At 44.5% G+C, this 16245-nt stretch overlaps 1 protein-coding gene across 1 annotated transcript; it reads right to left on the reverse strand.

The window, feature by feature from the left end:
• Positions 1 to 2: 2 nt before the first annotated feature.
• LOC147238107 (legumain-like) lies at positions 3 to 13190 on the reverse strand. The gene is made up of 12 exons (XM_086156988.1): positions 12894 to 13190; positions 9230 to 9382; positions 8142 to 8239; positions 6567 to 6648; positions 6382 to 6464; positions 6097 to 6172; positions 4105 to 4167; positions 3896 to 3962; positions 3063 to 3181; positions 1226 to 1315; positions 705 to 914; positions 3 to 74 (listed from the first exon to the last, which is right to left on the reverse strand). The coding sequence occupies exons 2-12, from the start codon at positions 9368 to 9370 to the stop codon at positions 3 to 5; spliced, it is 1101 nt and encodes a 366-aa protein (XP_086013114.1). The 5' UTR covers positions 9371 to 9382; positions 12894 to 13190.
• Positions 13191 to 16245: the final 3055 nt, after the last annotated feature.

Genomic DNA, 16245 nt, shown 5'->3' on the forward strand with positions numbered 1-16245 from the left:
TCCTAGTGGTGGTCACCAGAGGCACATGCTGTGATCCATGGCGACTGCAGCCTAAGGTGATCATGGTGTTTGTTCTGGACAATCCATAACAGGCACAGAAGTCCAATATAAAACACAGCTCGGGTTCAAATGCGAGGGTCCGTTCCTCCCAATCATGCCCCTTCCATGTCGCACTGAAGTTTCCCAGTAAGACGAGGGAGTCCCCGGTAGGAGCGCTCTCTCTAGCAGCCCCTCTAGGGACTCCCAGAAGGGTGGGTTTAGTGAACTGTTGTCGGGTGCTGAACCAAACAACAGTCAGAACCCGTCCCCCCACCTGAAGCCGGAGAAAAGCTACCCTCCCGTCCACCGGATGGAACCCCAACATGGTGCCAAGTCAGGGGGCAACCGACCCTCTTGGCCCTTCCTATAGGTGGTGGCCCCCATGGGTGCGGGCCCGGCCACCGAGCCCTGCCCCTGGCTACGGGGTGATCCGTGTCCTGGCAGGGGAAAACTGACTCCAAAAAATAAATAAAATAAAAAAAACCTTGCTAAGCCGGTCAGAGAAATGGACCCAATACTTCTGAGGGTATGAAATAAATTGCCCAAATACTCAAATCATGTTCCCCCAAAGAGTTTTGCCTCTTTATGACTGTCAAGGCAAGCGTGAGCCATGAAAATAAGACCAGCCAGGAAGGCAAAGGGAAGTACAAATGACGGCTCCTTACCATATCCTGGGCCCTTAATTCCCACCGAAGCGCCCTTTTCACTGATAAAGGAAGGGGCTTCCCAGTCTTCGCTTTAATAATGCCTAGAGGAACGTCACTGCTGGGGATCAGGCCGGGGTCTTCCACGGGCTCCAAGGGGACTTGAGACGTGGGTGAAATATACGTCTTCGGGTTTGCTTGAAATTCCACGAGCTTCATGTGAGCCAATGTCTGTGGAGGGAGCGAGACAAGCCAGAACATCAGGGAACTTAGAGAGTTAAGGTTTTTTTTTTCTTGGAAAGAAACTCAATATAGAAGTGTCTTCAGGAGAGATCCAAGGTGAACAAATACAAAGTATACTCTGTGCTCTTCTATGTAGGAATACATTAGCATTTAGCATTTTTAGTGTTTATTGTATTGGTAGATCATTTTGACTTAAAAAGCCAAAATGTTTGGTCACACCTGCTGTGTAGGACATCAAGATAAGGAAAGGGTGAATTTTAATTTCATCCGGTCAGAGATTCCAGGCTCCGTCCTCTCACCTTGTTTCCAAACTGCCGGACGTGGCTGTATTTCGATTCGGTCTTCACCAGCTCGAACTGCGTCTGCAGTGTCTCTTTGGTCAGATCTTTCTGGAGGAGTTTGAAGAAAGTCCTGTCAGTACGACTATCCCTCCCAAACAACCAACCCACCCACGCCCACACACACACATTTCCCCCACATTCTGCACAGCTGTGAGCTGGAAGTAAAAAATATAACCGATCCCTTTCAGGAACTATTGATCCAGCAGTAATGTGTATTTTTCTTATTTAATCGAAACGTCTAAAGTACTTAAGAACTTGCTATGATTAAACATTTCTTTTTCAATGAAATTGCAAAATCCCTTCTTATTTTTAATCGACTGTTCGATTTCTTCGAAGACCTTTGTAAGGCCTCTTCAGAATTTTCACCTATTATCGCAGAGTGAGGGCTTTTTTTTGTCTCTCCACCCAGTCGAGTTCAGTACTCAGGACATTTGACTGATGCAAGCAGAGCAGAAACCAGGTGTTGGAGACTGTAAGGGAACTTGACATGTATCTCTGTAAAACCATGAGAAGCCTGTGTTGAATTGCACCTGCACGCTGTATCTCCACAACAAGCTTTTGTTGCATCACTGCTGTGTCTTCTTAACGCATCGCAAAACCAAATATGGCACTGTTTCCTCCAGGTTAGAATCACCTGATCAAAATGGGTTTGAACAGATTGACTATTTCACTTTATCCTTTGGAGGACTGCTGACAGCACTGTGCTGCGGCCCAACCTTCTGGACAGAAGAAAACATGCTTCCAGTGAGCCTCAGGTGGGGAACATTTCCATGACAGAAACATATCGGCTTCTTAAAGGGGAGAGGTTAGTTAAAAACCTGGGCGTCCACATCAGCGAGGACCTCACCTGCTCATTCAACACCATGCAGACGGTGAAGACGGCTCAACAACGGTTGAACTGCACTTGTCACACACCTTTACCTGATAGTTACACATCATGCTTTACAACCTAAAGTGCCAAACTCTTCATCATCACCAAAGGGCCTGAAGGTGAATCAACGTTTCTCCTGACAAACGAAATCACCTGGCACCTAACCCGGAGTGAGATGTCTGCACATCGAGAACTTGACGTTCAAACTGACGTAAATAAAGGTCTTAAAGCTTTACACTCTCTAGATGGCAAAACAGCACTAAGGAGACAAATTCTGAAGCCGAGAAATGAAGTTGTGTCAATGTAGAGCCTCAGAAGACAGTTTCGGCTCCACTCTTGTGGGATGCTGCCATTTCCTTAATATGTGGTTTTGCTGGTCAGCCTGGAAACTCAGGCTCCGTTCTGATGATGACAAAAATACTAATATAGTTTAAATGTGTGCAGTTTTAGCCCAAGTGACGAGGACTCATTAAAGTGGTGTGTTCATTTAACACGAAACAGCAAGACATTTTACTACGTTGTTATTTTGTTAGTTTAAACTTCAGCAGTATTTTTACCTCCTGCAAAACTGTAAGCCTGTCATTAAATCATCAGCTTAGACATGAAGCTGTTCACTTTAAACAAGTTAAATTCACCTTTTTTCCCCAAAAAGGTGAAATGATATCTTGTGGAGATGACAAAAAGAAGGATAGGTGTCACTGGGAGTTAAAAAAGGCAAACTTCACTATCATGTAGACAGTAGTCTGAGGATGACCGGTGAACTACTCAGATGACTTCGCTCCCGAATGAGTATTACTAGACTCGAACACAGAGTCCTGGTCCAGGACCGGTTTTGAAATAGCAGTTTTCACTTTGAAATTCCCTCTGAATCAGAAACTACTTGAAGAGCCATGATCTTGACGTCGGGGCAGAAAGGCGACGCACCACATCAGAATCCTCCATCCACTTGACGCTGAACCAGTCTCCAAGGTACGTGTCCCTCTCCTCGTCATAGTAGCAGGCGTAGGAAGACTCATCGTAGTTAGCGGCCGTTGTGGAGTAAACTGAAAAATGAAAACATCCTCAAATTAGACTGACAGGAAGGAACTCACTCGCTCACCAACGGTGGAAATGTTCTCGCACACACACACACCATTGTTTGTCTGAAGAGTGCAAATAAAAATGAATTAAAAAAACAGACTTTAGCCCAGAGCAGTTTATCACATGCAGCCCGAACACATGACTGGGTGAATCAGATCCAAAAAGATGGAGAGAATAAAAATTGCAGAACAAAGAGGTTTAAAGCTGACCCTGGTATTTTAGAAAATGCCACACCTCAGAAACCTATCAAGTCATGAATTATTTTTCATGGGATGTATTTCATTTCCTATCTACTGCGTCTTTGTCAGGTTATTTTACTTGATTGTTGTTTCTTCTTCTTTTGCCTCAGTTATTTCCAATACTTACCTGATCATACTTTCCTTTTGTCTTTTGTTTTAACTGCTCTTGAGTACCATGTATTTCTTTTGGCTTGAATTGCTCATAAAAACAAAATTGTTAAAAAAAAAAAGAAATAACTTAGAATGACTTGTGGACACTGATATGGAAATTAAATTAGCCAATTCCTGTTTTCTCACAGCTGACATGAGATGAAGGTTGTGTCACAGATTGAGGAGGAAATGTCAAGATCAAGCAAAGTTTTTTGAACTGTCACATGCATTCATTGATCTTTTATTATCTCGGTTTCGCTGGAAAGTTGAATTCTAAATTCAACTTACCTTCAATGTTATCGGGCAGGGGGATCATCATCGCCCCCGACTCGCAGGCGTCAATGTAGAAAACCATCTGTAAGTGTTTGCAGGTTAGGCAGAAAAACAACAAGCCTGTGAGCACATGATATTTCCACGCAACCACATCATCTCTGGAGTGGGTTTTCTCTCTAGGCTACGTGCTAAAGTGCACGTCTACGTGTGTCCACCTCACTTACCCTTTTGTACTTGTTGTTTTCATGCATGTAATTGATGGTTTCTTGGAGATCTTTGACACTGAGCTGCGGAGACAGACGGGGAACGTGGAATATTTTCAGACTTTCCATCTAATACAGCCACAAGAAGTCAAAGCACCGGGTTTTTGGGAGTCACACTCAGCCATTGGTGAAAAGCTTGTGAATATTCCAGTTTTCTAGGCGGTAAAAGATATCTGATCAAAGATACAAAATGTACTGACACGGTTCAAAATACTCTCTTCCCATTTGACTGAGTTAATCCTATTAAAAGCTTCATTTAGACTCAGGAAAACACTGAGAAGGGGACTTCAATTACCACACTGGCAACCAAAAACAGAAAGAGCTGGTGAGCCAGGAACCAGACAGGAGTGTGAAGTATGATGAAAACGCAAAAACCCCCCAGCAGGTGACATGATCATTATCATGATCAGAACTGGACATGATCAGAAAGGAAAATAGGAAGCTTATTGATGTGGAAAAACTTTAAAACCAAACCAAAACTGCAGAGATAAAAGAACTTTGAAAATTTGCAATTGGACTGCGGTGTTGCATTTAACTAAATCTCTTCAAAGTATTGAAGGATATTGAAAAATAACATTAAAAGGCACATATGTATATAGATATGAACCCTGCTCTTCATCCTTAGTGCTGTCACTCTCTTGCATCCATTCTACTAAAGCAGGGGTCCCAAACTCGCATCCCGCGGGCCGTTTTGAGGCCCCCGCCTTAATATGAAATAACGTAAGTGCGGCCCGGTGAGTTTGATGCTGTATGTGTTAGCATTAGCTCTGTGCTAAATAGTTAGGTGTGTCTCAATCCGGGGGCCGCATAGTTCGGAGCACTTGGACTGTACTGGCAACGTGAAGGCAGCGGCGCTGAATACACGCGTAAACCACGGATGTAAACAACCCGCGGGTGCTGCTGAATACACATTTAGACAGATAAACAACACGCCGGTGTGGCTGTGACCGGAGCCGGGTGTGCCGAAGCACCAGACCTGACATCACACACACACAATAACGGGGAAAATGAGGGCTAGGATGCTAGCACAGAGCTAACACTATTACATACACACACAAGCGAGTTGCATGCGTGTGTGTGTGTCTGTGTTAGCGTTAGCTCCATGCTGGTCATGAGCCGAACTTTTCAAACTTTATTAAACTTTTTCTTTATTAAATTTTAATGTTAAACTGGCACCACAAACACTCTGTGTTTCCATGGTTTCTGACCTTCAACCAATCGCTAACTGCAGGCGCAGGACCCTGAGCCCATCTGGTACCGGCGGAAATGACGTTCTCCGTGCGTCAGCTAAACACTGAAACTGTACTTCTTAATGGAGCACAGGGGCACCCAGACGTGTCTTCTTTGCACGGAGAAAGTTGCGGTGCACAAGGAATACGATTTGAAACGTCACTGCAGAACTAGACATGCTGAGGACTATGAAAAATACCGAGTGGCCGATCTTGAAACATATCTACTGAAGCGACAAGATTTCTTTCAGAAAGCAACCAAAGATAATAACGCAGCAGTCAAAGCTAGCTATGTGGTTGGTGAAATGATTGGCTCATTCTTGATTTTTTTAATGTATTTTTCCATCTTATTTTGTGCAGAAAAATAAAAATGAAGATATTTGAGAACAGTGGAATTTTTTATCAGAGCTTTTCTTGTGGAAAACCTGATGCGACCCAGCCTCTCCCAGACCCTAGCTCCAGCAGCCCCCGGGTAAATTGAGTTTAAGACCCCTGTACTAAATGTTTATGGTGCCAAACAACTTGCAAAAAAAACTTTAATCCTAATCACATTAAGTTTAGGACATCATGTGTTTGTGAAATACTGCTGAAGAACACAGAATGTATGGGAGAAAGTCACCCAACAAGGAGCCGCCAGCACCGGCTCGCTTTTCTTATACCAGGATTGATTTGTCTGTCAGTGTCCTGCAGGCAGGAAGAGAAAGAGAAAAAAAAAAATGCTCACGTCACCCTCCGGAAAAATCAGTATTCCAGGTGCTCCAAGGCCGGTGATGTAAACAAACACGTGATCGTTTGGGCCGCTGCAAAGAGAGGAGAGATGGCAGGTAATGAAAAGAAAACAATGAGCCGACAGCCTCATGTGACATTTATTCACCCATAACATGATTTCATCCCTCTGTAACAAAATCCTGTATTAACATTCAAGGCCATCCGCAACCACCTGACTCAGATTAATGGATTGATTCTCCCACTTCAAATGACAACTGACACTTTTGCTCGTATCACTTGCCTCTGCAGGACTTTCCCAGAGCCACCATTCACTTGGGACGCGTCGCCCTTCAGCACCGCCAAGAGGTTTCCTGGAGTCACCGCCTGGAATCAAAAACACCGTCAGCTCTGCCGATTTGATTCTTCCGTCCCATTTTTAGCATTGACTTGGCCGTCGGTTCCAAACACTGGCGCCGGGACACTCACGTTCCGGGTGTAGTCTTTGGGGACCCCGTTGTACACATTTGGGCCATTGGGTCTGTGGATCAGGATGCCAGGGGTGGGGTTTCTGCAATCAAAAACAAGGTCCGAGCTCACAGTGGGAAATGAAAACGGCTGGAAAAAAAAGATTAAAACACTTTGCGCTTTGGGAGGAAAGAGCAACCGACCAATTAGTTTCTTCCTCTTACTGCTGAATCACTATCTCCTGCTCCACACACCCGTAAGATTTATCTGTGCTCACATCTTTGGCTCAGAACCTGAGGAGGTTCTGAGCCTTTTTAAATAGCAAAAGCGGGTCACACAGAAAAGCCTGATTCGCCCATTTACTTTATGGAACCCCATTTCCTCCAGTAAAGGATAAACAAAACATGAAGAATGTTTATAACTTGGATAAATCAAGCTTGTGGCAATCTATGATGATAACAATACAAGGACATTAAACAGAAAAGTTGTGAGGGGGTTGAAATTGTGATACATTACAAATGTAATTGTTTCAAAAAGTATTAGTTGTAAAATATCATTATCGTCAACCCCAAATAATTTCATTTTGCAATAACGATCACAATTACAACTTAAATGTCCCAAAGTCACAAACATTTAGAAAGTTTTTTTTTTCCTTGCATTTAAATCTGTAGGAAAAGAATAGAAAAGTCCTTTAATCGTTCCACAGTGGCGTCATTTCAAATGACAATAATGAGGGAGTTATACTGTAAAAATGAGAAGTCAAATGAATCAAATGAATCAAGTCAGTTGGGAGTTGTTGATAATGAGATGAAAACAGGAAAATGTCAGAGACTTTTCATTGCCGGTCCTGATATTTGAAGGGACTGTAATTACTTTTCTGCTGACTGCAACATTTCTGAGGTCAATTATTAACCAGCCATTTGTGTCAGTGGGCGGACACAACATGACCCATGTTGCAGGACCTCTTCAAAAGACAACCTTTGATTACAGTTCACAATGTATCTGACACCATTACATTTATTTGATAACTGGATGTTTCCCTTAACTTTGTAGTATCATAGAGCTTGACTCTGATGACAAGAACTAAATGTTAGTGTCTGGAAGGCGTGGAAGACAGAAAAAAAGGATCACGATATTCTGCATGTCAGAAAATCTGCTTGTCATGTAAAACAGGCAGGGAAATGACAGCAGATGCGTCACATTGTGATTTATTACTATAAATACTGCCACACTGCTATATTTTTACAGATGTAAAGAAATGTGCAGGTGGCTGGCATCTTAAAAAACAAAAAAAACAATCAAATAACTCAATTTATCCACCACATTAGATTCATTTTCAAAGTCCAAGATTCAAAGTGTTTATTTTCATGTCTGGAAATGTGTTTCCCTGTGCAATTAAATTCCTCCTTTGCCATCCGAAGTGCAGCCAGATACATTTTGATAAATGAATATTTATCTGGCTGCACTGCGGACGGGAGATTAAGAAGCTGTTAAATGAAACCCAAACACTGCAAACAGAGAGATGCTCTGCCTCCTGTCTTTGCTGACTCTTGCCAACCCTGCTGAAGCAGAGCTCAGAGAACAGATTGGACTCACTGAGGATCGTAGGCCAGGTCATCATACATCATGACCACGATCCGCTCATCTGGAATTCCATTTTGGTGGACGATCTGATAGGCATGGCAGGCGTCGGCCTGGTGTGCACGCACACACACGCACACGCACACGCACACGCACACACACACACACACACACACACACAGGAGAGAGAGCTACTTATCATCAGCACATTACCAAACCTCAGAGAACACTGTTCAGTGGGACTACTTTCTTCCTCAGCCACAAATGCGGTTTTTCTTTTATTGCTATGAAAAGGCTCGCTGCTGCCACTTCCTTGCGCTCGTCTCAGTTATGGGGATGTTATTTACAGGATCGCCTGTAACGAACCTTCCCAGGACTACATTACTTTCACGGTTCTCTTTGTCCATATAGAGCTTGACAAAAAGGTCTGAAGTGGTATAGTTTCATGTCTGTGAAGATTCTCGGTCATCCAGGTCACGGTTGACCCTCGACCTTTCACCTGTCAACCGAGAGGCTTTTTCGGTTGACAGGCTTTTTCGGTTCGCTTCAACACCTTTGAAGACCAAACGTTTTCAAGAGGAAGAGTTAAGTCCAGTTGCCACAGCAAAATTAGACAAGGGCTGTTTAGCTTTCACGCTCTCCTCACTGGAGTGCTGCCGCTAGGCTTTCATATTATTTTAAGCTTTTACTTCCCCGAATTATAGCACACTTGTTCTTGCGCTTGTGCTTGTAGAGGTGGCGCCTCCCTGTCGGGGCATCTTAGTATCAACATGGTATCATGTAAATTGAACAAAATGAAAATTGCAATTTTATATTTAAATTTTTTGGTATTTTACTTCACCTTTAAAATCATTAATGATTATATAAATGTACCGACATTATTCTGTGGGGAATCATTCGTACAAAATTAAACAAAAGAAAAAAAATAAGGAGTTTCTTAATTCAGTATCGACTGAAAATACTTATTAAAACATTCAAAGAAAATAGGTTGGCGGGCCGGATAAAAAAGCAAAGTGGGCCGGGTGTGGCCCGCGGGCTATAAAATGCCCAGGTCTGCACTTTACTAACGAGGAGATGTAATTCTTCCCAGGTTTTTTCCTCACCTGGTGTCTGTAGTTGTGCCAGCCGCGGGTCCCGGTCACGATGACGGCCCAGTTCTTCCCTCCATCTGGGAGCTCGCTGGAAAAGGCGCTCGCCAGCGCCAGACAGAGGGCGAGCACGGCGACACGAACAGAACGAAGCATCCTGAGGGAGCCCTGGATGTACACAAGGAAGGTGAGGATGAGGGAAGCGGAGACGGACCTGGGAAAATTGAGGCGTAAAGGTCCGGCTCCTTGACGTCTTCTGGAAACTGGAGCGGGTCACACTGGACATGTTGCCCAGATCCACTCGGGGACAGCTAGCTAGTGATAAGCTGACAGATCGGCCAAGTAAACCAATACAAACAAGCCGGAATAAAAATGATAAATATACTAGTAATTGTGAATCTATGTGGCGTTTTAAATAAAATATGTTTTACCTGCGGTTTGATAAGAAGCAAGAATGACCAAGCAGCAAAGATAGACAAGCGGTGGGATATTTATCTGTGGCATCGGGAAGAACAACCTGAGAGCGCCGGCCAATCAGGGCGCTCCGTGGGGGCGCGTGGGCAGCCTTCCTGTAAAATGTCCCGTGGTCGAGGTGAGGCTTGAACTGTAGTAAACAGACAATTGGTTTAAACAAACATCAGACGTTCTGATAAACTGGGCAAATTGAATTTACAAATAGTTGTCCTCACATATCACTGACAAATCTTAATAAAGGATCCATACAAAAAAAGAAAAAAACACTATGCCACAATAGTGATGGCATTTATTTAAAAAATATAATGAGATGGGATATGGATGGGGAAGTCATCCTCTGGCAGCCTCTAATTTTAATCTTTCAAGGTTTCGCCATCTTGGACTTTTCTGTATCTCTCCTCAAGCTGTCACATTATCTTGGTGGAGGGGTTTAAATGTCCCGGTGATCCGAGGAGCGATATCGTCGGAGACTTTACGCCCCCGGAAGGGTCACCCAAGGCAAACGGGTCCCGGGTCGGAGGGTGTGCTCCAACTTCAGGGGGAATCACACTCCTCCCTGGTAAGATCTATTCATGTGTTGTGTGTAGAGGCAAAAGTCTCTAAGGTGAGGAGGCAAGACAACAATAAGTCTTCTGAGATTCTTCTTCTTCTCCTTTGGGCTTTTCCCTTCAGGGGTCGCCACAGTGAACCGACGTTCTCCATCTAACTCTATTCTCTGGATCCTCTCTCACACCAACTACCTTCATATCTTCTCTCACCACGTCCATCAATCTTCTCTTTGGTCTTCCTCGAGACCTCCGATTCTAGCACCCATCTACCAATATATTCACTCTCCCTCCTCTGTCCGTGACCCAACCATCTCAGTCTGGCTTCAGTCTTCTACATGACACTACATTCCAGTCATCTGGCAGACGCTTTTATCCAAAGCCACTTAGAAGAAGTGCAATTCAGTCACCGAAGATCCGAAGTACCAGTAGTCAGAAGTCAGAGGTGACCACTCAACCAAATAGCCATCTCAGAACCATATACATACATACATACATACATACATTTCATCCTTTTTTTTTGTGGTGGGGTGGAGGGGGGGGTGGAGGCTAAGTGCGATTAATAGGGTAGTGCTTGGTGAAGAGGTATGTTTTAGGCTCACGGCGAAAGATGGCCATCGACCCGCCGTTCTGACCTTTTTCATTCCTCCACCAAGGAGCCGAGACTGAGAAGAGCCGAGACGGGTTGGATCGGCGGCTGGGGGCTCTGAGTGACGGGGTGGACGGTCGCCCAGAGGCGGCGGATCGGAGGGGACGGGTAGGGACGTGTGGCTGGACCATATCCTTGAGATAAGATGGGGCCGTCCCATTCACCGCCCGGTAGACGAGCACCAGGGTCTCGAATGTGATGCGGGCGGCTACCAGGAGCCAGTGAAGGGACAGAAGAAGGGGAGTGTGTGGGAGAATTTGGGACGGTGGAACACCGGTAAGCTATAATTCGGATTTCCACCTGTGTGTCTGACGGAGGGACGGACGGACTCGGCTGTGTGTCGTCGGCATAGCGCTGGTAAGAGAAGCCACGCGAGCGAATGACAGAACCGAGCCATGTTGTGTACAGGGAGGAGGAGAGGAGAGGGCCTAGAACCGAACCTTGTGGAACACCGGTAGACGGTCCGTGTGGTTCAGACACAGATCACCGCTAAGTCACCAGGTAGGAGCCACCCGTCAGGTAGGAAGCCAACAGGGAGAGTGCAGATCCTGTGACGCCCAGACCCTTGAGGGTGGAGACAAGGATCCGGGGGTTTGCCGGCAGGTCAAGAAGTACGAGCGCGGACGAGAGAGAGGCCGCTCTGGCTTCCTGCACTGATTGTGTCGCCACAAGGAGGGCCGTCTCTGTCGAGCTACTCTGAACCCTGACTGGAGAGGGTCCAGGAGGATGTTTTGCTGAAGGTACCGAGGGAGTTGGTTAAAGGCTGGCGCGCTCAAGTGTTGTAGGCAGACGGGTCGAAACTTTTTGCATCAGATGGGTCAAGTGCTGGTTTCTTAAGCAGAGGGGTGACCCTCGCAGACTTGAAGGCAGATGGAAAGCAGCCTGTCCAGAGGGACGTGTTGAGGAGGAAGGGGAGAAGGTCTGGTGCTATGGATTGTAAGAGGGAGCAGGTGGTCGGCCGGCTGGATGTTATGGGTTCGAGGACCTCGGGGGAAGACAGAGGGGTGAAGTGGGGCTGAGGTGGGCTGAGGTGGGTTAGGAGGGAATGAAGAGGACGGGTCGGAGGGCAGTGACTGGTGCGGTAGGTGGGGACGGAGAGGAGGGGAGGGTGCCTGTGGAGCCCGTTGGATTGTGAAAGAAAGAGGATCTAATGTCGTTTACTTTCTTTTTGAAGAGGTTTGCAAAGTCGTCGGGAAGAAGGGAAGAGGTGGGCGGGGGAGGAGGGGGTTGGAGAAGTGTACTGAAGATTTTAAAAGGATTACACGCGGAGGATTGAGAGCCTTCAGAGATTACTAAGAATTAATTACAGAAACGATCACTGAACGATATTATAAACAGGCTTTTATAGAGAGACAAGGAAAGAAAAGAACATGGGCACATTTGACAGCTAGTTAATAATTCCTTCTTAAGTACATTACTATAACAGATAGAGCACAGATGCTGACACAACAAGACACACAGCGGTTAACACAACACGGACATTCCCATTTTTCGCAACAATCCTCCCTTTTTTCATTTTGACCACTAACCTACAGGTTTATTCTTCTTAGCATACAAGTGAAGAGTAGATCATCGACAGTGTAAATTCTGTCAGGATCAATACATCACTTCATGACACTAAAACCTCATGACCTTCAAACCAGGGGTGGCCACACGTAGACACCTTGTGAGCTACTTTTCAAACGACCAGGTGAAAATGATCTACCTCCACTATAAATGTTGAATTTATATTTATTTGTATATCTACTGAGTATGCTTTAAACAATGATGTTTGTGGATGTTGCATGACTACATGAACCCTTATGGCTCACGACAACAGATGAGATGAGATTTATCCCGAAGGAAATTGTTGTGCCAGAATTTTAAGTAAGAAACATAACAGTAATAGATAATAGTAGAAAGAATAAGAAATACAATGAAATATGAATTGTCTTAACTGTAAGCTGTAACTGAAAAAGATTGAAGATTCCCTGCGGCTAAGGGGAGAACAGAGTACTTTTTTGGTAGATACCTTATTCTGATGACTTGAACGGCGTCAGCAGCATAGTTGAAGTTAGCTGGGAGAAAAATGACAGCTTGGATTTCAGTTCCTTCACCTTTTTCCTTCTCTTTTCACTTTTCGGAGGAAAGTCGGTGTCGTAGTTTTTAGGAACGCTCTGAAAACGCCGCTCCACATTTCCTTTTTTCTGTAAAGCGATGGCAGACCGGCAGATGAAGCAAACACACTTTGAAAACGACATAGTAAAAAAGAAGTCTACCTCCCATTCCGTATGGAAGTGATATGTTTTAGTCTTTTAACTCGGTCCGGCTCCTTTACTCTTTTTTACAACCATAAGTTTAGAAGACATACATTGGAAGCTAACTCGCTAGCTTGCCAGAACGCGCCAATATGTGCACATGCGCAGTGACGCCTGCGTGAGAAACGCTCCGATTGGTCAGAACGGCTGTCAGTCAAGTGACAAACTTCATAGTGACGTCAACCTTTCAATGCCATGACATCACACACACTAGATCCTGCTGTTCCACGTCCTTCCACTTGTTTGGGGTGAGGAGGCACATTAGTAGCTCCTGAATCTACAAGAACATTTGAAACCTGTTGCATTCATTCTGGACATTTCTTAGAGCCTCCATTACTAAAATAGATGGTAACGCAAGAACAGGTGTATTGTCTGGATACTTCTCTTGTGAGACTCTCAGGTGACAAAATACATATTCTTTATTGATTACATAAAAATCAACTACATACTCATGCCTACAGTCGGCTGCTCACCAAAAAGGCACGCAAACAGCGGCTTCTGCTGGCCAGGAGGGAGGTTGCATATTCCATCAGCAAATGTAACCAACCTTCTGAAGAACAAATGAGAGATGATAAATTGTGGAATACATGAATTTCAATAAACTAAAAAATTACAAAAATAGATAATACTGCATGTCAATCAGGAAAATGTTCTTAACTCATCACAACTCTGCCATTTACAGAAATAAAATAATATTCATGAGATTTGTTCAGCTCAAAAGTATTACATTTGTTTTTGTTTCAGTTGACCGTCTCTTGCAAAAACTATTTCAAGTGGTTGCGTGAAGACTGGACTGTTGGTGTTACAATGACCTCCTGCTCCCACCATTTACTGACAGTAACTCAAAAACAGTGAAAACATAATTGTTGTTTCATTGTATTTCTTTGTCAGGACGTCCTCCAAGACATACCACAACCCCCCGCCCACATGAAACTAGCACTTCAGATCTCACACCGCAGTGACACACACACTTCCTCGATACGATACAACATGGACACTGTCAGACATTTCAGCTTGCTGCTAGTACTTTGGCTACCAGGTGATTAAATCATGTCACCGTTGCACCGAAAACATATGGAAATATTCTGATGTACAAACAACTGGCGCTGTTTCTCACACAGGTGCTGCCAGAGGGAAAGGAGCTGAAGATGTCACTCAGACCCCATTCATCTGGGGGGACCAGGGAAACGAGGCGACGATGACCTGCAACCAAACCAAGGGTTCAGACTATTACCAGATGTACTGGTTCAGACAGCTGCCGGGGGAAGCCATGAAGATGATCGTGTTCACAACTACGTTGAAACCGGATCACGACTTTGGAGATTTTGATTCAAAGAAATTCTCAGCCACGAAGACAAAGACAGAGAGTGGGACGTTGACGGTGAAGAGGCTGCAGCCAGAAGATCAAGGAGTGTATTTCTGCGCTGCGAGTAAACACAGTGACACACAAACACGTGGCCGCCCAACAAAAACCTCCCCCGTGAAGCGGCGTCCTGCAGGGGGACCTCCAGGACCTCCCGTTCACTGATGGAGATCTGCAGTTGATGACGCAACGCGCCGATGACACTCCCACCTCCACCCTCCCAGGTCTCTGCAGCTGCAGACGCTCAGATCACATCTATGACCTGCAAAACATGGACTCCATCCAAATATTTCAGGTTTTCTTTAATTCTGCCTTTTTCTCCATCCAACAGAGTCAACGGATCTTCATTCTCCCGCTCCTTAGAAAGGGTTTTAAATCATCACCATAAATATTTCAGGTTCCTTTAATTCAGCCTTCTAAATATGCATAAAAAAGGTTCGTCGGAATCTGCTGATGATTCTTGTCATTTTCTTTTTTTCTTTTAACATGGTTTCATTTTTTATTTTCATTATAGTGTTGATAGGTGTGCAAGGGCGTGCATTGAACCCCAGAACCACCTGAAACCAATGAAAAATCCCAGAATACTTTATCCGTCGAACCCTTTTCTCTGCATCTTTCTCTCACACAGACTCCATGTTCTCTCCAGCGCCAATAATAACAAATCACCTCCTTGTACGTCTGCGAGGCCTCCTGCCTGGCAGCTCGAACCTCAGCAACCTCCTAGCGATATTCACTTTCCCCCCTCTGTACATCTCCAAACAATCTCCACCTGACAGACAGAAAGAAGCCTCTTTTATTGCAAATGACCTCAGACACTTTTCTCCACTAGTTCCTTCACCTCTTTGTCACTCTCTCTATTGTGCTGGACTGTTACTTCTTGGTCCTTAAATATCCTTAAATATCTTATCTCTACTCCCTGTAGCTTCACCCTTACACAAGAAAATAAAGATATAAAATATGACTCATCGGTTACAATGTCATCTAGATCAGGGGTGTACAAGCTATTTAAAATTGGCCCGCAGCAATCTTTTAAGAATATGATTGATTATGTCCCACACATGCGTAATGACGGGCGAAACGTATAAAATAGTTGCTGGCATTAACTTGACCACATTGCACTTCTTAGTTTCAAGACCGGGTGGCAAGACTGTCTTGATCAAGGCGGTTCCTCGGCAAGAGAATTCAAATGCCAACGACAACCAAAAATGGCTGAATCCAAGAAACGGAAAAATCGCAAGTGAGGGCAGGAAATTTCAGATACGGTGGGGAAATTAGTATTTCTTTACAGAAGTCAATGGGAAGTGTGTCTGTTTAATTTGCAATGAAAGTGTTGCAGCGAGGAAAGGGTATAATGTTTGACGTCACTATGAAACAAAACATCCGACCTACACTTCTTACACTGGTGTTGAAAGAGATGATAAAGAAAATGACAGCAAGCCTGCAACATCAACAACAGAATTTTTTCGTGCTTAGAAAATACAAGAAAATGCCACACAGCAAGTTATGAAGTAGCTCAACTCATCGCCCAACATGGAAAACCTTTCCCAGATGATGAATTTATAAAACAGTGGCTCACTAAGGTGGTGAGAGTATTGCCAGTAAAAACTGCAGGACTTCAACAACATTAGCATGTCTAGAAACACAGCTGTGCGGCGCATCGAAAACTTGTCAGCCAACAAAAAACTTCAAGTGTCAGACAAACC

Source organism: Fistularia commersonii, chromosome 1, assembly GCF_037954325.1.
Source record: "Fistularia commersonii isolate RoL2024-O1a breed Wild chromosome 1, RoL_Fcom_v1.0, whole genome shotgun sequence".
In the NCBI taxonomy this organism is placed as follows: domain Eukaryota; kingdom Metazoa; phylum Chordata; class Actinopteri; order Syngnathiformes; family Fistulariidae; genus Fistularia; species Fistularia commersonii.

Coding starts and splice junctions, on each gene's coding strand:
- LOC147238107 (XM_086156988.1), bottom strand. CDS start 9,370: ATGCTTCGTTCTGTTCGTGTCGCCGTGCTCGCCCTCTGTCTGGCGCTG. Junction 8,240..9,229: donor GGCACAACTACAGACACCAG/GTGAGGAAAAAA, acceptor CGTGCACACCAG/GCCGACGCCTGCCATGCCTA. Junction 1,316..3,062: donor GGATGGAGGATTCTGATGTG/GTGCGTCGCCTT, acceptor AAACTCCTCCAG/AAAGATCTGACCAAAGAGAC.